Source organism: Macaca thibetana, chromosome 16, assembly GCF_024542745.1.
Source record: "Macaca thibetana thibetana isolate TM-01 chromosome 16, ASM2454274v1, whole genome shotgun sequence".
NCBI classification, from domain to species: domain Eukaryota; kingdom Metazoa; phylum Chordata; class Mammalia; order Primates; family Cercopithecidae; genus Macaca; species Macaca thibetana.
In genome coordinates, this window is record NC_065593.1 from 24,233,089 (window position 1) to 24,257,638 (window position 24,550).

At 41.1% G+C, this 24,550-nt stretch overlaps 2 protein-coding genes across 6 annotated transcripts in view; both read left to right on the top strand.

Annotated features, from left to right (window-relative positions):
• The window catches only part of TP53I13 (tumor protein p53 inducible protein 13), a 343,577-nt gene that overhangs the window by 269,886 nt on the left and 49,141 nt on the right, over positions 1-24,550 (top strand). The window lies entirely within an intron of this gene.
• TAOK1 (TAO kinase 1) overlaps positions 1-24,550 on the top strand; it is a 164,494-nt gene that overhangs the window by 113,033 nt on the left and 26,911 nt on the right. For all 5 annotated transcript variants that reach the window (XM_050763307.1, XM_050763310.1, XM_050763308.1 and 2 more), the window contains 6 exons: positions 2,154-2,357; positions 6,310-6,444; positions 11,585-11,821; positions 14,760-14,888; positions 19,484-19,687; positions 23,316-23,555. In XM_050763307.1, coding sequence (XP_050619264.1) covers positions 2,154-2,357; positions 6,310-6,444; positions 11,585-11,821; positions 14,760-14,888; positions 19,484-19,687; positions 23,316-23,555 — 1,149 coding nt within the window. The remainder of the gene's footprint in view (positions 1-2,153; positions 2,358-6,309; positions 6,445-11,584; positions 11,822-14,759; positions 14,889-19,483; positions 19,688-23,315; positions 23,556-24,550) is intronic.

Here is a 24,550-nt window from a genome sequence, read left to right on the forward strand (position 1 = left end):
CTCACTGCAACCTCCACTTCCCTGGTTCAAGCGATTCTCCTGCCTCAGCCTTCCTGGTAGCTGGGATTACAGGCGTGCACCACCACACCCAGCTAGTTTTTATTTTATTTTATTTTTTGTATTTTTAGTAGAGATGGGGTTTCACCGCATTGGCCAGGCTGGTCTTGAACTCCTGACCTTAGGTGGCCCACCCACCTCGGCCTCCCAGAGTGCTGGGATTACAGGCATGGGCCACCGTGCCCAGTCTGAGCCCTTTTTTGACCTATTGTCCAGTTCCATATGATGTGCTTTTGGAAGTTCTTGAAATACAGAATCTGAAGGTTGAATGTACTCTCTCAGAAGTCATGAGAAAGTTACTAGGCATTCTACTGTGTCACCAAAGAAACTTGATTTCATTCCATCTACACCGTTCTTTTTTTTTTTTAAGACAGGGTCTTGCTCTGTAGCCCAGTTTGGAGTACAGTGGCGCGGTCTTGGCTCACTGCAATCTCTACCTCCTGGGTTCAAGCGATTCTCCACCTTCTGCCTCCCAAGTAGCTGGGACTACAGTTGCGCCACCACGCCCAACTAATTTTTTATATTTTTAGTAGAGACGGGGTTTCGCTATGTTGGCCAGGCTGTTCTCCATCTCCTGGCCTCAAGTGATTCATCTGCCTCAGCCTCCCAAAGTGCTGGGATTACAGGTGTGAGCCACCGCGCCTGGCCTACACTGTTCTAAAATACTCATTTTACAGATACCAAAAGCAAGGCTCAGAATAAATTAAGTTGCTCACTGTAGGTAGAGGAACATGGGTTCAAATTCATACCTCTTTTACTCTCAAGACCAAGTTCTGTCTTGCCTCTTAGGGAGAATGGAAATACAGATTTGCTGTAGAAGTGTTACAGAACTTCCTCATGAAGAAATATACATATAAAGTATATTATGTGTAAAGCTATTTTTTCCCTCTAAATATTTTGTTTCTTCTTTGCCCCGTCAGAATTCGAAAATTTTATTCTTTTCTATTGGTTTTCATCGAGAGAGACCACTTTGCATTCTGAAACCATGAGCAATAGTTTATTTTCTTTTTCTTTTTAATATCACTAAATAATTAATGAACTGTCAAATATAAGACTTTCTAAACTTACAATTTTTGGATTTGGGGATTTTTTTTTAGTTCTTAATGGTAGTCACTAGAAAATTGGGATTATTTCAGATATGTGAAATACTTTAATAAAGTGAAATTAATAAAATTCTATGTAGTTAAATTGTTAACAATATATGTGTTAGGCTAGGGATGTAAGAAAAGTCCCTATCTACATATATGTCTGTGTTTATTAAATTCTACGTATCTTAAAGAATTCTGGTATGGTAAGACTACTGTAACGTTAGTGCCCAGATACTACACCTGCCTGTTTACATCAGAATAACATTCTTATGATTGTGATTTGAAATAATATAATATGTAATTATTAGTTTACACAAGAATAGGTAGGAATTAATGGTAAATTATTTGGTGGTAAAAAGATAATCTGGTGTTCCCCAAAAACCTATTGAAATACAGAAAAGAAAAAGAAAGAAAGGAAGGAAGGGAGGAAGGGAAAGGTAATCTGGAGACTGTTTTCCAGAAGAAAGAAGAATCTACTTATGAAAGGCTGGTTTAATAAAAAAGAATAACAACTACAATGAAGTTTCTAATACTTTTTTTTTTTTAATGCTCTTTATGGAGCAGGGCTACCCCATAGGCACTGTACCCAGAATAGCCAGTGCTTTTTTTTTTTTTTTTTTAAAGGAGGGATTTGTATTAACCAAGAATTATTGAGAAATGAGCAGGATCCCTATATATGCCCCATGAGAAGTATAAATGGTTATTTTAAAATAACAAGCAATGTAGATAAAATATTCTAGTTTGAAAATCACCCAAAAGTGATCAGCTGACTTTGTTTTAGACAGTTGGCTGAGTTTTTTTGTGATTTACTTGTTGGTCATTTTTGTTTTTCAATAAACTAACAGTTGATAAACTTCTTGGTCTTGGAAAATAAAAGCAATTTCTCATGATAGACCAACTTTCTGAGACTGTCTGCCAAGTGGTATGCTAGGTGCTTATAATCAAGAATTCAGAAGAGAGAGATATATATAAATATTTGAACTGAATTTGAATGTTCTTTTCTCTTAGGAACAAGATCATGGTGTTGGCCGGACAGGAACAGTGAATAGTGTTGGAAGTAATCAATCCATTCCCAGCATGTCCATCAGTGCCAGCAGCCAAAGCAGTAGTGTTAACAGTCTTCCAGATGTCTCAGATGACAAGAGTGAGCTAGATATGATGGAGGGAGACCACACAGTGATGTCTAACAGTTCTGTTATCCATTTAAAACCTGTGAGTATTTGGATTTCATTGAAAAAAATTCAATGTTGGTAAACTGTTTTCTTCGTCTATTAGTTTAAGAGAAGGAAGAAGGAGGAGAAGGAAGTTTCCCGAAGTTTGGAACATGGCCGGGCGCAGTGGCTCATGCCTGTGATCCCAGCACTTTGGGAGGCCAAGCCGGGTATATCACTTGAGGCCAGGAGTTCAAGACCAGCCTGGCCAACATGGTGAAACCCTGTCTCTACTAAAAATAACAGAAATTAGCCAGGCTTGGTGGCACGTGCCTGTACTCCCATACTCCCAGCTACTTCGGAGGTTGAGGTGGGAGAATCACTTGAACCTGGGAGGTGGAGGTTGCAGTGAGCCAAGATCACACGACTGCAGTCCAGCGTAGGCGACAGAGTTAGACCCTGTCTCAAAAAAAAAGAAGTTTGGAGCATTTTTTAATGAAAAAAGCCTTGTTAACTCCTAACCTGTTATCTCCATTTGGAAAATTATGTTTTGAGAATACAAAAAGAATGTGGAACTATTTCAGAATATTAGAAGAAAAAGTACAGAAACCTCAAATACATTATTTGACATTATTTACATGGAAAATAAAATACTAAAAAATAGGAAGGATACACATAAAATTCATGATAATGGTTGCCTTTGGAGAGTGAGAAATGGTTGGGATGAGTGATGATCAAAAGTGAATTTTATGTTATCCGTAATATTTATATCTTTTTTTTTTTTTTTTTGAGACGGAGTCTCACTCTGTCACCCAGGCTGGAGTGCAGTGGCCACAGTCTTGGCCCACTGCAACCTCCACCTCTCAGGTTCAAGCGATCATCCTGCCTCAGCCTCCCGAGTAGCTGGAATATACAGGTGTGTGCCACCCTGCCCAACTAATTTTTGTATTCTTAGTAGAGACGGGGTTTCACCATGTTGGCCAGGCTAGTCTCAAATTCCTGACCTCAAGTGATCCACCCACCTCAGCCTCCCAAAGTGCTGGGATTACAGGTGTGAGCCACTGCGCCAAGGCGTTTGTATCTTTTTTTTTTTTTGAGATGGAGTTTTGTTCTTGCTGCCCAGTCTGGAGTGCAGTGGCACCATCTTGGCTCATTGCAGTCTCCGCCTCCCAGATTCAAGCAATTCTCATGCCTCAGCCTCCTGAGTAGCTGGGATTACAGGTGCGTGCCACCACGCCCAGCTAATTTTTTGTATTTTTAGTAGAGAAGAGGTTTCATCCTGTTGGCCAGGCTGGTCTCAAACTCCCAACCTCAAGTGATCCACCCGCATCGGCCTCCCAAAGTACAGGGATTACAGGCGTGAGCCACTGCACCCAGCCTGTCTCTTAAAAATAAAGCTGAATATAATTGTAGAAAACTAGATTCTGGATTTAGGAAATATGGGTGTTTGCTGCATTACTCTTTACCCTTTTGAGTGTAAAATGTTAAACCTGAAAAATATTGAAAAGTCAGGTAACTCCTTTTAACAATTAATAGGAATGCTGAGGCTGGGAGTGGAGGCCCACCCCTGTAATTCCAGCATTTTGGGAAGCTGAGGCAGGCAGATTGCTTGAGCCTGGAGTTGGAGACCAGCCTGGGCAACATGGTGAAACCCTGTCTCTACAAAAAATTTAAAAATTAGCTCGGCTTGGTGGTGCATGCTTCTAATCTCAGCTACTCAGGAGGCTAAGGTGGTAGGTTCACTTGAACTCAGGAAGTAGAGGTTTTCAGTGAGCCAAGGTTGCACCACTGCACTTCTGCCTGGGTGACAGAGTGAGACTATCTCAAAAAACGAACAAACAAAAATAGGAACGCTTCCTTTTTCACTTCACAGCTTGTGTTACTATATAAAAGTAGTAGGTACAATGGCTAAAAGATGGAAACAACCCAAATTATTCATCAACGGATGTATTAACAAATTGTGGTTTGTAGGCCGGGCACGGTGGCTCACGCCTGTAATCCCAGCATTTTGGGAGGCCAAGGCAGGTGGATCATGAGGTCAAGAGATTGAGACCATCCTGGCCAACATGGTGAAACCCTGTCTTTACTAAAAATACAAAAATTAGCCAGGCGTGGTGGCACACACCTGTAATCCCAGCTATTTAGGAGGCTGAGGCAGAAGAGTCGCTTGAACCCAAGAGGCAGAGGTTGCAGTGAGTCGAGATCATGCCACTGCACTCCAACCTGGCAACAGAATGAGACACTGTCTCAAAAAACCAAAAAAAATTGTGGTTTTTACATCCAGTAGAATATTATTCAGCTATAAAAAGAAATGAAGTTCTAATACATGCTGCCATATGGATGAATCTTGAAAACATTTTAAGTGATGAAAGTAAAATGTGCAAATTCATAGTGACAGGAAGTACGTTAGGAGTTACCAGAGACTGGGTGGAGGTCAAAATAGTTATTGCTAATGGACGTAGTTTCTGTTTGGGTTGATGAAAAAGTTTTGGAAGTAATACTGATAGCTGTACATCATTGAGAGTATAATTAATACCACTTAAAATGGTTAAAATAGGCTGAGCGCTGTGGCTCATTCCTATAATCCCAGCACTTGGGGAGGCTGAGGCAGGAGTATTACTTGAGGCCAGCAGTTCAAGACCAGCCTGGACAACATAGGAAAACTCCATCCATTAAAGAAAAAAAAAAAAAAAGCCAGGTGTGGCACATGCCTGTGGCCCCAGCTACTCAAGAGGCTGAGTAGTGAAGGCCCACTGAGTAGTGGAGGATCGGTTGAGCCTGGGAGATCAAGGCTGCGGTGAGCCTTGATCATACCACCGCACTGCATTCTGGGCAACAACAACAACAAAAAATTATTACCACAATTAATTGGTTGCTACTTAACTGATGTTCTATTCAGCTAACAGATTGAGTTCAGGGAAAGATATCAGTCCTTCAATTTTTTGCAACTGTTTTTGTTTTTGCTTATTTTGGACAGATGGCAGAAGTATTATAAAGATAACTCCATTGCTTCTAAAACCCAAGAGGCTTTGAGCAATTTTCTACTACTCCTGTTTAAAACATTGACTATATTGGCTGCATGTTTCATCATCTTTGTTTTCAAGTTATGTTAAAGCTTTTCAATTTTGCACATAATCGGTAGGATATAAATCTAGTCATGTGCCAGGCACAGTGACTCATGCCTGTAATCCCAGCACTTTGGGAGGCCAAGGCAGGCAGATTGCTTGAGCCCAGTAGTTCAAGACCAGCCTGGGCAACATGGCAGAACCCCATCTCTACAAAAAATACAAAAGTTAGCTGGCATGGTGGTGCATGCCTGTGGTCCCAGCTACCTGGGAGGCTGAGGTGGGAGGATCGCTTGAGCCCAGGAAGTTGAGACTGTGGTGAGCCGTTCAGGGTACCACTGCACTCCAACCTGGGTGACAAAGTGAGACCCTATCTCAAACAAACAAATCAATCAATCAATCTAGTCATGTGCATTTTCTTATCCTAAGTCTGTGTACTATTTTATACCCTGTACAGATAATTTATTCTAATTCTAATTATATTGAAAATAAAGCTGGACATATTGGCTTGCACCTGTAATCTCAGCACTTTGGAAGGCCAACGAGGGAGGATTACTTGAGCCCAGGAGTTCTGGACCAGCCTAGTCAACATAGGGAAACCTTGTTTCTAAAAAAATAAAATTAGCCTGGCCTGATGGCCCGTGCCTGTAGTTCCAACTTCTCAGGAGTCTGAGGTAGGCAGATGGTTTGAGCCTAGGAGGTTGAAGCTACAGTGAGCTATGGTCACATTACTGTACTTCAGTCTGGGTGACACAGCGAGACCCTGTTTCTAAAAAAGAAGAAAAGAAAAAAGAACAGCATTTCTACTTTTTGATTTTGCTTTTTAAAATTATGTCTGTGAGATTTGTTGATCAAGTTGTCTTTAAACTTTAATTTCCATAAAGATTCAAACAAACTGTTCACCTTACATAGTATTATCTTTTTTTTTTTTTTTTTTTTTTTGCCTAGGAGGAAGAAAATTACAGAGAAGAGGGAGATCCTAGAACAAGAGCATCAGATCCACAGTCTCCACCCCAAGTATCTCGTCACAAATCACACTATCGTAATCGAGAACACTTTGCTACTATACGGACAGCATCACTGGTATGTACTTCCCCGAATTAAAGATAAATATATTTTTCATGTGGGACCTTGGCAATATAAACTCAAGTATAGCTATATGTTGTTTTGTATTTGGGTTTTATTTTGCGAAATACTCATTTAATATTTAATTGCCTGTTATGAGAAAGATGTTATTCAGAGAATTCTGAGAAATGTTAAACTAACAATGTCTTCATGACACGTACACAAAAAACGAGTATGTTAGAATATCTTAAATACTTAAGATAACTACAGGACACTAAACAGGAATTCAGATAACTTTTTATTAGGAGCATAAATGAAGTATTTATGAAATAAATAGTTTGAGTATTTAAAATTAGTAAGATTTAGGCACAGCAGGGAGAGGAGAAATGAATGGTATTTCCATATAAGAAGAATATGGACAGTAAGGAAATATATTGTGTGAGGCTAACCAGAAAGAGGGGAATATTGGAAATGGCAAGCAGTACAATTTGGTGTACTCTAAAGTCATTCTGATTTTCCAAATAATATGGATTATCTGTTCATTACAAGGATGCTATAATGGGGTACTTAAAATCTTAATCAGACAGATAAGTAAAACCAAAGCATGATAAAGGATACTAAGGATACAACGAAATTACATTAAGATACCATAAGAAAAGTAGGCTATTAGAAAACATAATGGAAAGGCTGGGTTTGGTCGCTCATGCCTGTAATCGTAGAACTTTGGGAGGCTGAGGTGGGTGGATCACTTGAGCTCACGAGTTTAAGACCAGCCTGGGCAACATGGTGAAACCCCATCTCTACAAAAAATACAAAATTCAGGTGGGGTGTGGTAGCTCACACCTGTAATCCCAGCAATTTGGGAGGCTGTAGTAGGTGAATCGACTGAAGTCAGGAGTTTGAGACCAGCCTTGCCAATATGGTGAAACCCCGTCTCTGCTAAAAATAGAAAAATTAGCTGGGCATGGTGGTGCACCTGTAATTCCAGCTATTCAGGAGGCTGAGACTGGAGAATTGCTTGAACCTAGGAGGCAGAGGCTGCGGTGAGCTGAGATCGTACCTCTGCACTCCAGCCTGGGTGACAGAGGTAGACCCTGTCTCCAAAAAAAAAAAAAAATTCAGCTGGGTGTGGTGATGTGTGCCTGTAGTCCCATATACTTGGGAGACTGAGTCAGGAGCATTGATTGAACCCAGGAGATGGAGGTTGCAGTGAGCCGAGATCACACCACTGTACTGCAGCCTGGGTGACAGTGCCAGATCCTGTCTCAAAAAAAAAAAAAAAAGAAAGAAAGAAAGAAATGAGGCCGGGCGTGGTGGCTCACACCTGTAATCCCAGCACTTTGGGAGGCCGAGGCAGGTGGATCACCTGAGGTCAGGTTTCAAGACCAATTTGGCCAACATGGTGAAACCTCGTCTCTACTAAAAATACAAAAATTAGCTGGGCATGATGGTAGGCACCTGTAATCCGGGTTACCTGACAGGCTGAGGTAGGATAATTGCTTGAATCCAGGAGATGGAGGTTGCAGTGAGCTGAGATTGCACCATTGCACTCCAGCCTGGGCATCAGAGCGAGACTCTGTCTCAAAAACTAAAAAAGAAAAAAAAGAAAAGAAAATATGATGGGGGAAAAAAAAGATATGATAGCTATCTGACTTCTCAACTATGTAATAAGCAGATGTTATAAATCCTATGCTGTCATGAATCTATATGACATGGGGTTGGGAACGTAGTACCCTACCCTAAGTCAGGTTATTCCTACTATTCTGCAACATGTAAATAGCACTTTTAACAGAGCAAGTGGTAAAGATTGCTTAATTTTTGCATGACTATTTTGATAAATATGTTGAGAAGGACCAGCTTAAAGGAAAACCTTTCAGTAACTTGGCATAAGTTAAATGTTTCCCAAGAAAGTGTTCTGTCCCAAAGTTTGGCTTCCTCAAATCAATTAAGGGCATTTTAAATTTACAGATTTAATGAATCAAAATCTGAAAAAGATTTGTATTTTTAAAGCCAGTAGTTTCATTTATTTCACTTAAAATATTCAGAGCATAAGTAGTTTTTTAATACAAATAAGCATAGCTATATTATTCATTATAAGTGCTATGTACCATCACAGCCTACCTTCTTCTGCCTTGGATTTTTTTCATTCAATAAAATGCACAGATCTTAGGTATTCAATTTGAAGAGTTTTTACAATTCTATACACCTGCCTTAACCGTCTGAAACAAGGTATAGTTATCCCTCAGTATCTGTGAGGGATTGGTTCCAGGACCCTCCATAAATCCCCAAATCCACAGATAAGCCAAGTCCTTTATATAAAATGGTGGTCCGGGCGGAGTGGCTCACAGCTGTAATCCCAGCACTTTGCCAGGCTGAGGCAGGCAGATCACTTGAGATCAGGAGTTCGAGACCAGCCTGGCCAGCATGGTGAAACCTCTTCTCTATTAAAAATACAAAAATTAGCTGGGCATGGTGGCAGGCGCCTGTAATCTCAGCTACTCAGGAGGTTGAGGCAGGAAAATTGCTTGAACCCGAGAGGCAGAGGTTGCAGTGAATTGAGATTGTGCCATTGCACCCCAGCCTGGGGGACAAGAGCGAGACTTCATCTCAAAAAAAAAAAAAAAAAAAATCAGGAGTTCGAGACCAGCCTGGCCAACATGGTGAAACCCTGTCTCTACTAAAAATATAAAAATTAGCTGAGTATGGTGGCGCATACTTGTAGTCCCAGCTACTCAGGAGGCTGAGGCGGGAGAATCACTTGAACCTAGGAGGCAGAGGCTGCAGTGAGCCAAGATCGTGCCACTGTACTCCAGCGTGGGCAACACACCGACCCTGTCTTTGAAAAAGAATTGAAAATGTTATCAACAAGATGAAAGATAACAAGTGTTGGCAAAAAGGGGAACTCTTACACATTGTTGGTGATAACCTAAATTAGTATGGCCATTTTGGAAAATGGTGTGGAGGTTCCTCAAAAAACTAAAAATAGAACTGCCATATGATCCAGTAATTCCACTTCTGGGTACATACTTAAAGGAACTGAAATTCGTATGTTGAAAGGATATCTGCACTCCCATGTTCATTGCAGCATTATTCACAATAGCTAAGTCATGGAATCAACCTAAGTGCATATCAGTGGATGAGTGGATAAAGAAAATGTAGCATATATACACAATGGAATACCATTCAGCCTTAAAAAGGAAAAATCCTGTCATTTGCAAGAACATGTATGAATCTGGAGGATTATGCTAAGTGAGATAAGGCAAGCACAGAAAGATACCACATGATCTCGCTTTTATGTGGAATCTAGAAAAATAAAGTTGAACTCATAGAATAGAGGTAGAGAGTAGAGTGATGGTTACTAGAGGTTAGGGACAGAGAGAAATGGGGAGTTGTTGATCAAAATGTACAAAGTTTCAGAAAGATAGGAGGAACAGGTTTTGAGATCTTTTGCATAGCCGGTTGACTATAGTTGACAATAGTATATTGAATATTTTGAAATAACTAAAAGTAAATCTCAAATATCTCACCATAAAAAATGATGCATAAGGAAGGTGATGGATATGTTAGATTGATTTAATTTAATATGTTGAATACATATATCAGTATATCACACTTGTACTCCATAAATGTATACAATTATGATTTGTCAATCAAAACATTAACATTTTTTAAAGGAATTGAAAACAGGTACTCAGACAAGTGCATGTACACACATAGTCACAGCAGCAGTTTTCACAGTGGCCAAAAGATGGAAACAATACAAGTGTCCATCAGTGGATGAGTGGATAAACAAATTGTGCTATATACATACAGTGGAATTTTATTCAGCCGTAAAAGGAAATGAAATATTGATGCATACTACAACATGGATAAACTTCAGAAACATGCTAAGTGAAAGAAACCAGCCATAAAAACTCGTTTATTATATGACACTACTTATATGAAATATGCAGAATAGGTATATCTATAGAGACAAAAAGCAGATTGATGGTTACCAGGAGGGGAGAATGGAGAGCAGCTGCTTAACAGGTATAGAATTTTCTTTTGAGATGATAAACATGCTTTATAACTAGATAAAGGTGATAGTTGCATGGCACGGTAAATATACTAAACATACTGAATTGTTCATTTTAAGGTGATTGATTTTATGTCATGCGTATTTTATCTTGTTTTTTTTTTGTTTTGTTTTTTTTGAGACGGAGTCTCGCTCTGTTGCCCAGGCTGGAGTGCGGTGGCGCGATCTCAGCTCAATGCAAGCTCCATCTCCCAGGCCCACACCATTCTCTTGCCTCAGCCTCCGGAGTAGCTGGGACCACAGGCGCCCGCCACCGTGCCCAGCTAATTTTTTTTGTATTTTTAGTAGAGACGGGGTTTCACCGAGTTAGCCAGGATGGTCTCGATCTCCTGACCTTATGATCTGCCCGCCTCCGCCTTCCAAAGTGCTGGGATTACAGGCGTGAGCCACCGCGCCCGCGCCTGGCCTATCTTGATTTTTAAATTGAGGTTTTTCTTTTTTTTTTTTTTTTTTTTTTTTTTTTTTTTTCTGCTTTGTGGTCAGTGTTTTTTGTGTTCTGCCCAAGAAGTGTTTGCTTACTCCAGGGTTATAAAGATATTTTGTGTTTCTGCTTTGTGATTCTGGGTTTTACGTTCAGGTCAAATGATCCTTCTCAAATTAATTTTTATATATGACATAAGTGATATAGGGAGTGAAGGTTTATTTGTTTTTTTCTATGTAAAGAACCAGTTGTTTCAGCAGGATTTGCTAAAAACACTATCCTCTGAATTAACTTGACTTTCTTGGTAGAAAAATCAATTGAACATATGTGGATCTCTTTCTAGTTTTTATTCTCTTTCCTTGATCTACTTAGCCTATCTTAAAGCCAGTACCGTATTGTCTTGAGTACTGTAGGGCTGCATGTCCTCCAAATATTTTTGTTCCTCAAGATTGTTTTGGCTATTCTAGATTCTTTTATATCCCCATATAAATTTTAGAACCAGTCTATTTCTTTGAAAGACTTGTTGGAAATTTTCTTGGAATCTGCTAACATTGGGATATTTTATACTAATTCCCTACTTAGTTAATATAGAATGGTTTAAAAGGCTTTTCGAAGAAGAATGTTTTATTTTCTTCTTTTCCTTCCATTATTTGTATGTCTAGGTTACAAGGCAAATGCAAGAACATGAGCAGGATTCTGAGCTTAGAGAACAAATGTCTGGCTATAAGCGAATGAGGCGACAACATCAAAAGCAACTGATGACTCTGGAAAATAAGCTAAAGGCTGAGATGGACGAACATCGCCTCAGATTAGACAAAGATCTTGAAACTCAGCGTAACAATTTTGCTGCAGAAATGGAGAAACTTATCAAGAAACATCAGGCTGCTATGGAGAAAGAGGTGGCTTATTCAGTATTATTAATTTGCTTGTTTTAGGTTTTGAATGTCTCAGAATTAACCAACATGGCAGTTTGATGTTAGAGTATCTGTTCCAAGGAACCAAGCAAATTGGGGAAAAGGAGAAACATTTATGTGACTTATATAAAGGTTTCTGTAAATTGATATTACAAAAAAAGGTGATATCTGTGTGTCTTATCTCTCACTAATTTTGTGTGTGCATCATTTAAAACAAATCAGTCTTAAAACTATTCATTGGGGTAGTCCACTTTATAGTTTATGTAATAGCCAGCAAAATTTTGAATATGAAAAATTGATGTATTTTAATATCAAGTACTAGGCCTGGGAACTAATAAGACATGGGACCATTTCCTGATTCTTGAGAGTTTTATAGTGTCACAATCGGTAAGTTACTCAGTTATTTTAAGCTTTTCATTTTCTGGTTATCTGAGGAGTTTGCTAAATCTCCTGTCATTAGGTGATTTAGGTCTCAAAAAGTCATTTTTATTCTCTTTTTTGTATTTTTTGGAAACTACCCTTGAATTTCTGGCAGCATTTTAATATCAGAATGATTGAAGATTACTGTAATAAATACAATGTTGGAGGTTATAAGTTATGAAAGATTCAGATTCAGAATCAAATTCATTTGATTATTGACAAATAATTGTCATTATTTTACATGAAAAAAGTTTAGTTTTTAGGATTTTTGTTATGTGAAACCTTTTCTTCTAATGTTTTTGGTTTCCCATTGTTTTACTTTTTTTCGATAGTCATGTTTGTCAAGTAGAATTTAGAATTCTCAGTAAATTCACACATATCATTAAAATATGTCCAGGTAGTCTGCAGTGAGGCATTATTTATCATAGCTACCCTCTTCTCCCTTTTCACAAAAAAAGAACCATTCTCATAGTAGTAGGGACTTTGACAAAATAATTTATGATATAAATAAATATTTGATTTTGAAATAATTTGATAAAACAATATACATATTTAAAATCCTCTGGGCATTGAATATTTTTATTTTTTATTTTATTATTATTATTTTTTGAGACATTCTCTCTGTGTTGCCCAGGCTGGAGTGTAGTGGCGTGATCTCAGCTCACTGCAACCTCTGCTCTCCAAGTTCAAGCAATTCTCCTGCCTCAGCCTCCCAAGTAGCTGAGACTACAGGTGCATCTACCATGCCTGGCTAATTTTTGTATTATTTTTATTTTAGTAGAGAAGGGGTTTCACCATGTTGATCATGCTGGTCTCAAATCCCTGACCTCAGTTGACCTTCCCTTCTCAGCCTCCCAAAGTGCTGGGATTATAGGTGTGAGCCACCACACCTGACAGATATTATTTTTAATAGCTTGGGAAAAGGGGATACTAACATATTTAGGAAAACAATTGCTGAAGCAGATGTGCAATGTGATAACAAATTTGTTTTAAAAGTATATAACCAGCCGGGCGCGGTGGCTCAAGCCTGTAATCCCAGCACTTTGGGAGGCCGAGGCGGGCGGATCACAAGGTCAGGAGATCGAGACCACAGTGAAACCCCGTCTCTACTAAAAATACAAAAAATTAGTCGGGCGCGGTGGCGGGCGCCTGTAGTCCCAGCTACTCAGGAGGCTGAGGCAGGAGAATGGCGGGAACCCGGGAGGCAGAGCTTGCAGTGAGCCGAGATTGCGCCACTGCACTCCAGCCTGGGCAACAGCGTGAGACTCCGTCTCAAAAAAAAAAAAAAAAAAGTATATAACCAGGATGGGTGCAGTGGCTCACGCCTGTAATCCCACCACTTTGGGAGGCCGAGGTGAGAAGATTACTTGAGCCCAGAAGTTCAAGACCAGCCTGGGCAACATAGGAAGACTCTGTTTCCACAAAAATAAAAAATAAAAAAATGAGCTGAGCATGGTGAAATACACCTGTAGTTCCAGCTACTCAGGAGGCTGAGGTGGGAGGATCACTTGAGCTCAAAAAGAGGCTGCAGTGAGCCATGATTGTACCACTGCACTCCAACCTGGGTGACAGAGTGAGACCCTGTAATACATTTTTTGAGACGGGCACTCGCCTTGTTACCCACTGGTCTTGAACTCCTGGGCTCAGGTGATACTCCCACCTCAGCTTCTCAAAGTGTTGGGATTACAGGCATGAGCCACAATGCCTACTTAATTATATACACACACATATATATGTGTGTGTGTATATATTTGAGACATGTACATTTATAGAAAAAATTAGAGGCCGGGCACAGTGGCTCACATCTGTAATCCCAGCACTTTGGGAAGCTGAGGTAGGTGGATCACCTGAGGTCAGGAGTTCGAGATCAGCTTGGCCAACATGGCGAAACCCTGTCTCTACTAAAAATACTAAAAATACAGGTGTCACACGTGACACCTGTCATTGCAGCCACTCGGTAGGCTGACACAGGAGAATCACTTGAACCCGGGACGCGGAGGTTGCAGTGAGCTGAGCTTGTGCCGCTGCACTGCAGCCTGGGTGACAGTGAGACTCCATCTCAAAAGTAGTAATTTTTAAAAAAGAAAAAATTACAAAAGATATGCACCAAAACATAAGATTTTTCTTGTTTTTTTGTATTTTGTAAGTGTTCTACAGTGAACGTGTATTGGATATAGAATCAGAAATAAAGTATAGCATTTGTTTCATTTTACTAAGGGATTGAGGGTTGGAAGGAGGGTATACTTCTGTTAAATGAAATAAAAAGTTGACAACATGTTTGACATTTCAAAGATGAGTTTCATCTTACTGATTCTATGAAGTTCAAATGATAAGGATGCCAAGTAGCACGTGTTTATAATTTGGTTCAGTCTTTTATTTTGGTAATGTTTCTACTGATTTCTTGTTCTTAGAAAATAAAAGATATTCTTAATGATGTATATTAAACTGCTACTTTAAATCTATCTACTTAACTAATTTGATTCATTTTTTAAACTTCATATAGGCTAAAGTGATGTCCAATGAAGAGAAAAAATTTCAGCAACATATTCAGGCCCAACAGAAGAAAGAACTGAATAGTTTTCTAGAGTCCCAGAAAAGAGAGTATAAACTTCGAAAAGAGCAGCTTAAAGAGGTACTTATGTCATAAAACTTTTCAATAAATTTTCTGCTTATTAATTATATCCAATGGTGACCAACTCACAGAAGCATTAGGATAAAATTATCTTTTGTTGTTTGTGGTCACTAAATGGATATTAGTTTAAATGATGACTTTAATTATAATCAGTTACCCTTAACTGAGTTATTTAGTTGAGGATCTAAAATGAATCATTTCCTGAAAATATACTTTTTTTATGGTTTTATTTTTATTTATTTATTTATTTATTTATTTATTTATTTATTTTTGAGACAGAGTCTTGCCGTGTCGCCCAGGCTGGAGTGCAATGGTGTGATACCAGCTCACTGCAAGCTCCACCTCCCGGGTTCACACTATTCTCCTGCCTCAGCCTCCTGAGTAGCTGGGACTATAAGCGCCTGCCACCATGCCCGGCTAACATTTGGTATTTTTTTTTAGTAGAGACGGGGTTTCACCATGTTAGCCAGGATGGTCTTGATCTCCTGACCTCGTGATCCGCCCGCCCCGGCCTCCCAAAGTGCTGGCATTACAGGTGTGAGCCATTGCGTCCAGCCTTATGTTCTTATTTTTTGTATGTATTTTTTGAGACAGTCTTACTCTGTTCCACAGGCTGGAGTGCAGTGGCAAAATCATAGCTCACTGCAGCTTCGACCTCCCATGCTCAAGCAATCCTGCCTTAGCCTCCCCAGTAGCTTTGAACACAAGCACGCACCACCACTCCTGGCTAATTTTTAAATTTATTTTTTGTAGAGACAGGGTCTTGCCATGTTGCCTAGTCTGGTCTCAAACTCCTGGGCTCAAGCAGTCTGCCCACCTTGGCTTCCCAAAGTGCTGGGATTATAGGCATAAGCCACTGTACCTGATCACATTTTGTTATGTGAAACCTTTTCTTCTAATGTTTTTGGTTTCCCATTGTTTTACTTTAAAAGTAAACAGAATAAGGGGGATATTTGCTTATCAGTTTTTTTTTAGGTAGAATATGCTGATTATTTCTTTGTGGCTACAGGGTTTCATATTTCTTTGCCCTTTCTTGTGCTGCCCCCTCCCTCTGCTTTTTTTTTTTTTCCCAAAACACAAGTCTCACTCTGTTGTACAGGCTGGAGTGCAGTGGTGTGATCTTGGCTCACTGCAACCTCCCCTCCCCCGAGGTTGAAATGATTCTCCTGCCTTAGCCCCCCGAGTAGCTGGGATTACAGGTGTGTGCCACCATGCCCAGATACTTTTTATATATTTTTTTAGTAGAGACGGGGTTTCACCATGTTAGCCAGGCTGGTCTCAAACTCCTGACCTCAGGCAGTCTACCCACCTCGGCCTCCCAAAGTGCTGGGATTACAAGCGGGAGCCACCACTCCTGGCTCTTGTGCTGCCTTTTTTGTTTTGTTTTGTTTTGTTTGTTTTTTTTGAGACAGAGTCTCACTCTGTTGTCCAGGCTAGGGTGCAGTGGCATAATCTTGGCTCACTGCAACCTTTGCCGCTTTGGGTTCAAGTGATTCTCCTGCCTCAGTCTCCTGAGTAGCTGACATTACAGGCACCTGCCACCACGCCCGGCTGATTTTTGTATTTTTAGTAGAGATGAGGGTTTCACCATCTTGGCCAGGCTGGTCTTTTTTTTTTTTTTTTTTTTTTTTTTTTTGAGACGGAGTCTCGCTCTGTCGCCCAGGCTGGAGTGCAGTGGCCGGATCTCAATTCACTGCAAGCTCCGCCTCCCGGGTTTACGCCATTCTCCTGCCTCAGCCTCCCGAGTAGCTGGGACTACAGGCGCCCGCCACCTCGCCCGGCTAGTTTTTTTTGTATTTTTTAGTAGAGACGGGGTTTCACCGTATTAGCCAGGATAGTCTCGATCTCCTGACCTCGTGATCCGACCGTCTCGGCCTCCCAAAGTGCTGGGATTACAGGCTTGAGCCACCGTGCCCGGCCACCAGGCTGGTCTTAAACTCATGCCATTCTCCTGCCTCAGCCTCCCGAGTAGCTGGGACTACATGTGCCCGCCACCAAGCGTGGCTAATTTTTTGTATTTTTAGTAGAGACAGGGTTTCACGATGTTAGCCAGAATGGTCTCGATCTCTTGACCTCATGATCTGCCCGCCTCGGCCTCCCAAAGTGCTGGGATTACAACTGCGCCTGGCCTGACAACTTCTTAAAGAGGATCATTATTCAAGATAGGCACCAGGAATGGAAAATGATATGTCTTTTAATTTACACTCCTGTCTTACAGGATGATTGAAATTTTTAGTTCATATAATTAATTAGCATACCGTGATACATCAATTGATTTTGATAAAATAAGTATAATCAATTTGATATTAATGATTTGTGTGTGTGTAGGAATTTGCCTTATAATCAGATATGTATGTCTTCTTGTGTACATATGGGTGGCACAAAGACTTGCTCTATACCCTGCCAAGTGAGCGTCATTGACAAGATTTTTCCAACTCTAAAGGGTATAATTTGTAGTATATTCCCATGACTATAATTCAAAAGCCAAAGTCTATACTGGAACTTTGAGTTTGAAACAATAGTAAATAGAGTTTCCAACTATAAATAAATCTCCAACAAAATGCAGTTGTTTTGTTTTCCAGTGAAATTTAAAACAATGTGGAAAGTCATTAATTTTGATTTGTTCAGTGGTTATTAATGCTGAAAATTAAATACCATTCATAAAGTAGGTCTCTATTCTCCCATGGTTTTGTTTATTTTCCATTTAATTTCCAGTTTTCTTATATCGAATCCTTCCATAATTTTGCCAAAAACTTAGCATCAAGGATGTCAAAAACCAAGAAGCGAGATGTTTAACTGTAATTTTGCCCTAGTTCACTTGCGATTTTTACCTAAAAGCACTATCTTCTGTTTCTTCTTGGGAAGGTTTTAAAGAAGGATGTGTTTTACTTTATTAACCAATCACTGTGTACTTCGAAGTTAGGAACCATCAGAAATGTAGCTGTGCAGAGACAAAAGGTACACGTTTTCTGGTGTACATATCTCTCTTTCCTTTCCGATTGAGTGGGTAACTCAAGAAAGATCTAAAGGCTGGGCACAGTGGCTCACGCCTGTAATCCCAATAGTTTGGGAGGCCAAGGTGGGCGGATCACGGGGTCAGGAGATCGAGACCATCCTGGCTAACATGGTGAAATTCCGTCTCTACTAAAAATACAAAAAATTAGCTGGGCATGCTGGCAGATGCCTGTAATCCCAGCTACTCGGGAGGCTGAGGTAGGAGAATCGCTTGAACCTGGGAGGCGGAGGTTGCAGTGAGCCGAGATCGCACCACTGCACTCCAGCCTGGGTGACAGAGCAAGACTCTGTCTCAAAAAAAAAAAAAAAAAAAAAAAAAAGATGTAAATACCACTTGCCTTCTAGAGGTCATTGGTCATTGCCCTGCCTGAGTATTAGAGGAGAAACACACTTAAGAACTTTCATTTATTGATTGATTGATTGATTGATTGAGATGGAGTTTTGCTCTTGTTGCCCAGGCTGGGGTGCAATGGCGCGATTTCGGCTCACTGCACTGCAACCTCTGCCTCCTGGGTTCAAGGGATTTTCCCACTCAGCTTCCCGAGTAGCTGGGATTGCAAGCCTGCATGACCATGCCTGGCTAATTTTGTATTTTTAGTAGAGATGGGGTTTCTCCATGTTGGTTAGGCTGGTCTTGAACTCCTGACCTCAGGTGATCTGCCCACCTCAGCCTCCCAAAGTGCTGGGATTACAGGCGTGAGCCACCGCACCTAGCCAATAACTTTTATTTAAAATTTACTGATGCAAAATGATAACATTCATTTAGGTAATTTTTATGGGGTTTTTGTTGTGGTGGTGTTTTTGTTTTTTTGAGACGGAGTTTCACTCTGTCACCCGGGCTGGAGTGCAGTGGCGCAATCTTGGCTCACTGCAACCTCTGCTTCCCGGGTTCAAGCGACTCTCCTGCCTCAGCCTCCCAAGTAGCTGAGACTGCAGGCATGTGCCACCATGCCTGGCTAAGTTTTTTTTGTTTTTTTTTTTTTTTTTTTTGAGACTGGGTTTCGCTCTTTTTGCCCAGGCTGGAGTGCAGTGGCGCTATCTCAGCTCACTGCAACCTCCACCTCCTGGGCTCGAGTGATTCTCCGCCTCACCCTCCCGAGTAGCTGGCATTACGGGCATGCGCCACCATGCCTGGCTAATTTTGTATTTTTGGTAGAGGCAGGGTTTCTCCATGTTGGTCAGGCAAGCTCCTCCTCCCAGGTTCATGCCATTCTCCTGCCTCGGCCTCCCGAGTAGCTGGAACTACAGGCGCCCGCCATCACGCCTGGCTAATTTTTTGTATTTTTAGTAGAGATGGGATTTCACCATGTTAGCTAGGATGGTCTTGATCTCCTGATCTCGTGATCCGCCTGCCTAGGCCTCTCAAAGTGCTGGGATTACAGGCGTGAGCCACCACGCCCAGCCTAATTTTGTATTTTAGTAGAGACAGTTTCACCATGTTGGCCAGGCTAGTCTTGGACTCCTGACCTCAGGTGATCCGCCCACCTTGGCCTCCCAGAGAGCTGGGATTACAGGCATGAGCCACCGTGCCTGGCCCTATTTTTATGTATTTTTACCTGAGTTGTTTTTTATGTTGCCAGGAGCTAAATGAAAACCAGAGTACCCCCAAAAAAGAAAAACAGGAGTGGCTTTCAAAGCAGAAGGAGAATATACAGCATTTCCAAGCAGAAGAAGAAGCTAACCTTCTTCGACGTCAAAGACAATACCTAGAGCTGGAATGCCGTCGCTTCAAGAGAAGAATGTTACTTGGTCGTCATAACTTAGAGCAGGACCTTGTCAGGGAGGTAAGTTTGAGTGATGAGAAATTTTAAATCCTTTATCAAAAGCATCTTTCCTGAAAATACTCCAATTCCATTCTAGTCTCAGGGACTTTGCACTTCTACTTGCCTCTGTCTGAATCATTCTTCCTCAGATATTCACATGGAGTGTTTGCTCCCTGTATATCTTTACTCAGATGTCATTTCCTTAAAATCTCTTAACCACCAATTTTTTTTTCCCCCAAGAAAGAGTCTCTCCATGTGGCCAAGTATGGAGTGCAGTGGCGCCATCTTGGCTCAGTGCAATCTTCACCTCCTAGGTGTGAGCGATTTTCGTGCCTCAGCCTCCCAGGGTAGCTAGGATTACAGGTGTGCACCACCAAACCCAGCTAAGTTTTGTATTTTTAGTATAGATGGACTTTCGCCATGTTGGCCAGGCTGTTCTCAAACTCCTGGCCTCATGCAATCTGCCTGTCTCAGCCTCCCAAAGTGCTAGGATTACAAGCATGAGCTACCATGCCTGGACTTAACCACCACATTCTTCTGCTTTATTTAAATATTATTCTTTGTAGCCAGGTATGGTAACTGTAATCCCAACACTTTGGGAGGCCAAGGCAGGCAGATCACTTGATTCTAGGAGTTTGAGACCAGACAGGGCAAACTGACAAATCCCTGTCTCTACAAAAAATATGTTTATTAAAAAAAATTAGCTGGGTGTGGTGTTGTGCACCTGTAGTCCCAGCTACCTGGGAGGCTGAGGCATGAATATTCCTGAGCCCAGGAGGTTGAGGCTGCAGTGAGCCATGATTATGCCACTGCACTCCAGCCTGAGCTACAGAGCAAGACCCTGTCTCAAACAGACAGACAACTAACTAAATACATATGTTCTTCTTTGCACTTTTCTTTTTCACGTGAATATGTGTATGTTCACAAAACCATGTGTTTCTGCAGGGTAGGGAGGTTGTTCCTGACTCCCTCACTACAGTGGAAGTTGTATGAAATCATAGAATTGATGCAGTTTTTTTAATCTCCAGTTTCTGATTCATAGTAGGCATTCAATAAATCTTAGCCAATCCACAAATGAAAAATGTTGATTTTTATTTTTTATTTTTACTTTTATTTATTTATTTATTTTGAAACAGAGTCTCGCTCTTTCGCCCAGGCTGGAGTGCAGTGGCGATCTCGGCTCACTGCAACCTCTGCCTCCCAGGTTCAAGCAATTCTCCTGCCTCAGCCTCCCAAGTAGCTGGGACTACAGGCATGCATCACCACACCCGGTTGATTTTTGTATTTTTAGTAGAAATGGGGTTTTGCCATGTTGGCCTGGCTGGTCTCCAATTCCCAACCTCAAGTGATCTGCCTGCCTCAGCCTCCCAAAATGCTGGGATTACAGGCATGAGCCACCATGGTCAGCCTTGATTTTTACATATGAGGAAATTCATTGGGCAGTTTTTGCCTCTGACCTGAAATGGGTTCCATGAAGTGTGTGTTGCCCTTAAATACATTTTTATCATCATGTGATTATTAATTGGTAAATGTTGTAGAAACTCTTCTGCCAATGAAAACAATTATTCTTGGCTGGGTGTGGTGGCTCATGGCTGTGATCCTAGCACTTTGGGAGGCCGAGGCAGGTGAATCACTTGAGGTCAGGAGTTTGAGACCAGCATGGCCAACATAGTGAAACCCCATCTCTACTTTTAGTAGAGATACAAAAAAATGAGCCAGACGTGGTGGCGGACACCTGTAATCCCAGCTACTTGGGAGGCCGAGGCATGAGAATCAATTGAACCTGGGAGGTAGAGGTTGCAGTGAGCTGAGATCATGCTGCTATACTCCAGTCTGGGCCACAGAGCAAGTCTCCATCTCAAAAAAAAAAAAGAATTATTTTCATTATTAAGATACCTGTGAGTATAGATAAATTTCTGAGAGTGGGTTGAAATAATATATTTCATGCTTGTAATATATTATGCTTGTAATATAGCATAATTGTGCGAGTTTACTAATAAATTCAAATTAAAACAGTTGCATCCATTATGTAAGAAGAATGTAAAAGATTGATACATTCAATCCTAGTAATGGCGTGTGTTAACAGACACTATTAGTAAGACTATAAATTGATATTGCCCCTTTGGAGCATGATTTAACAGTAGCTTTTAAAATTTAATATGCACGTAGCATTTATCCATCAAATCCACTTCTAGAACTCTGTCCTACAGAAATAACAACATTATTCTATGATACAGTATAAATAGATACTTATTGAAACTTTGTTTATAAAAGTGAAATGTGGGCTGGAGCAGTGGCTCTCACCTATAATACTTGAGGTCAAGAGTTCAAGGACAGCCTGGTCAACGTGGTAAAGCTGTCTCTACTAAAAATATTTTTAAAATGAGCTGGATGTGGTGGTGCACGCCTGTAATCCCAGCTACTCAGGAGGCTGAGGCACGAGAATTGCTTGAACCTGGGAGGCAGAGGTTGCAGTGAGCTGAAATCACACCACTGCACTCCAGCCTGGGCAACAGAGTGAGACTCTGATTAAAAAACAAAACAAAACAGTGAAACATAGAAGCAGCTTAAATGTCCAAACACACAGAGGAATGATTGAAAGAATTATGGCATCACAAAGCACTAGGTTACAATGAAACTTTTAAAATTTCTATGTACTGGCTGGGTGCAGTGGCTCACACCTGTAATTCCAACACTTTGGGAGGCTGAGGTGGGAGGATCACTTGAGACCAGGAGTTTGAGACTACCCTGGGCAACATAGCAAGACCCTGCCTCTACAATGTTTTTTTTTCCTGAGACTCCGTCACCCAGGCTGGAGTGCAGTGGCATGATCTCGGCTCACTGCAACCTTTGCCTCCTGGATTCAAGCCATTCTCCTGCCTCAGACTCCCAGGTACCTGGGACTACAGACATGCACCACCATGCCCGGTTAATTTTTTTTTGTTTGTTTTTTAATTGAGACAGAGTCTTGCTCTGTCACCCAGGCTGGAGTGCAGTGGCGCGAGCGTGATCTCGGCTCACTGCAAGCTCCGCCTCCCGGGTTCACGCCATTCTCCTGCCTGAGCCTCCCAAGTAGCTGGGACTACAGGTGTCCGCCACCATGCCCGGCTAATTTTTTGTACTTTTAGTAGAGACAGTTTTCACCGTGTTAGCCAGGATGATGTCAATCTCCTGACCTTGTGATCCACCTGCCTCAGCCTCCCAAAGTGCTGGGATTACAGGCGTGAGCCACTACGCCCGGCTGTGTCCATGTTCTTAATCACCACACTCACCAGAGTAGACTGCATGTAAAATAATTGAATAGAATACTCTGAAGAAACTGAAAGGATAACTTAGGAGCCCAATTCAAATATAAAATTAGGAAGTAAACAAAAGAAAAATGTTAAACCTCTTGATATAGATGTAATAATGTCTTAAGCTAATGGCAATAAAATAATATGAATAAATAGTAAATGAATATGATAAGGAAATTTGTGCTACTAATTGCCCATTTAAAGAGGTAAAAGTCACAACCCTAATATTTACTATGCAATTATAATTGAATAACAGGGTTAATTACATCTGTTTACTGGTTATTCTGTTTTTTAGGATTTTTTTCTGGCATTATACAGCAGTAAATTATACCTTTGTCTTTTGTGTTATGGATTAGGAGTTAAACAAAAGACAGACGCAGAAGGACTTAGAACATGCCATGCTACTTCGACAGCATGAATCCATGCAAGAACTGGAGTTCCGCCACCTCAACACAATTCAGAAGATGCGCTGTGAGTTGATCAGATTGCAGCATCAAACTGAGCTCACTAACCAGCTGGAATATAATAAGCGAAGAGAACGAGAACTAAGACGAAAGCATGTCATGGAAGTTCGACAACAGCCTAAGAGTTTGAAGGTATGGTTAGCCTAAGCTTTTTGACAACAGGGAAGAGAATGAAAAGATATCCATGTAAGCAGGAAAAGTCTTAAGACGAATGTCTAGTCATAAAGAAATTGACTAAGCTTCTTTTCATTTTTAGCATCTTTGGTTGATTTTAATGTTGAATGCCTGTTGCTACAGTCTTTTGCTTATGTATTTCTCATCAAAGTACAAAAAAAAGTGGCCAAAACTTTTAACCATGGGAAGTGCCAGTAGATAAGAATCAAGATTCTTGTTTTATTTATTTATTTATTTATTTATTTATTTTTTGAGGCAGAGTCTCGCTCTGTCGCCCAGGCTGGAGTGCAGTGGCGCGATCTCGGCTCACTGCAAGCTCCGCCTCCCGGGTTCCCGCCATTCTCCTGCCTCAGCCTCCCGAGTAGCTGGGACTACAGGCGCCGCCACCACGCCCGGCTAATTTTTTTGTATTTTTAGTGGAGACGGGGTTTCATTGTGTTAGCCAGGATGGTCTCGATCTCCTGACCTCGTGATCCACCCGTCTCGGCCTCCCAAAGTGCTGGGATTACAGGCTTGAGCCACCGCGCCCGGCCAAGATTCTTGTTTTAAACTTACCCAAGGGCAGAGCACGGTGGCTCACGCCTGTAATCCCAGCACTTCAGGAGGCCAAGGCAGGTGGATCACCTGAGGTCAGGAGTTCAAGAACAGCCTGGACAACATGGCGAAACCCTGTCTCTACTAAAAATACAAAAATTAGTTGGGTGTGGTGGCACATGCCTATAGTCCCAGCTACTTGGGGGGCTGAGGCAGGAGAATCCCTTGAACCCAGGAGGCAGAGGTTGCAATGAGCCGAGAACACACCACAGCACTCCACCCTGGGACCCTGTCTCAAAGAAAAATTTACCCAAATGTCCAAGGTCAATATTATATTCTGCATGTCAACAAGCTAACCATTTGGCTTATCTCTGTTGTTCCAAGTAAAATTTTAGAACCATAATTTGCTGTAAATATGA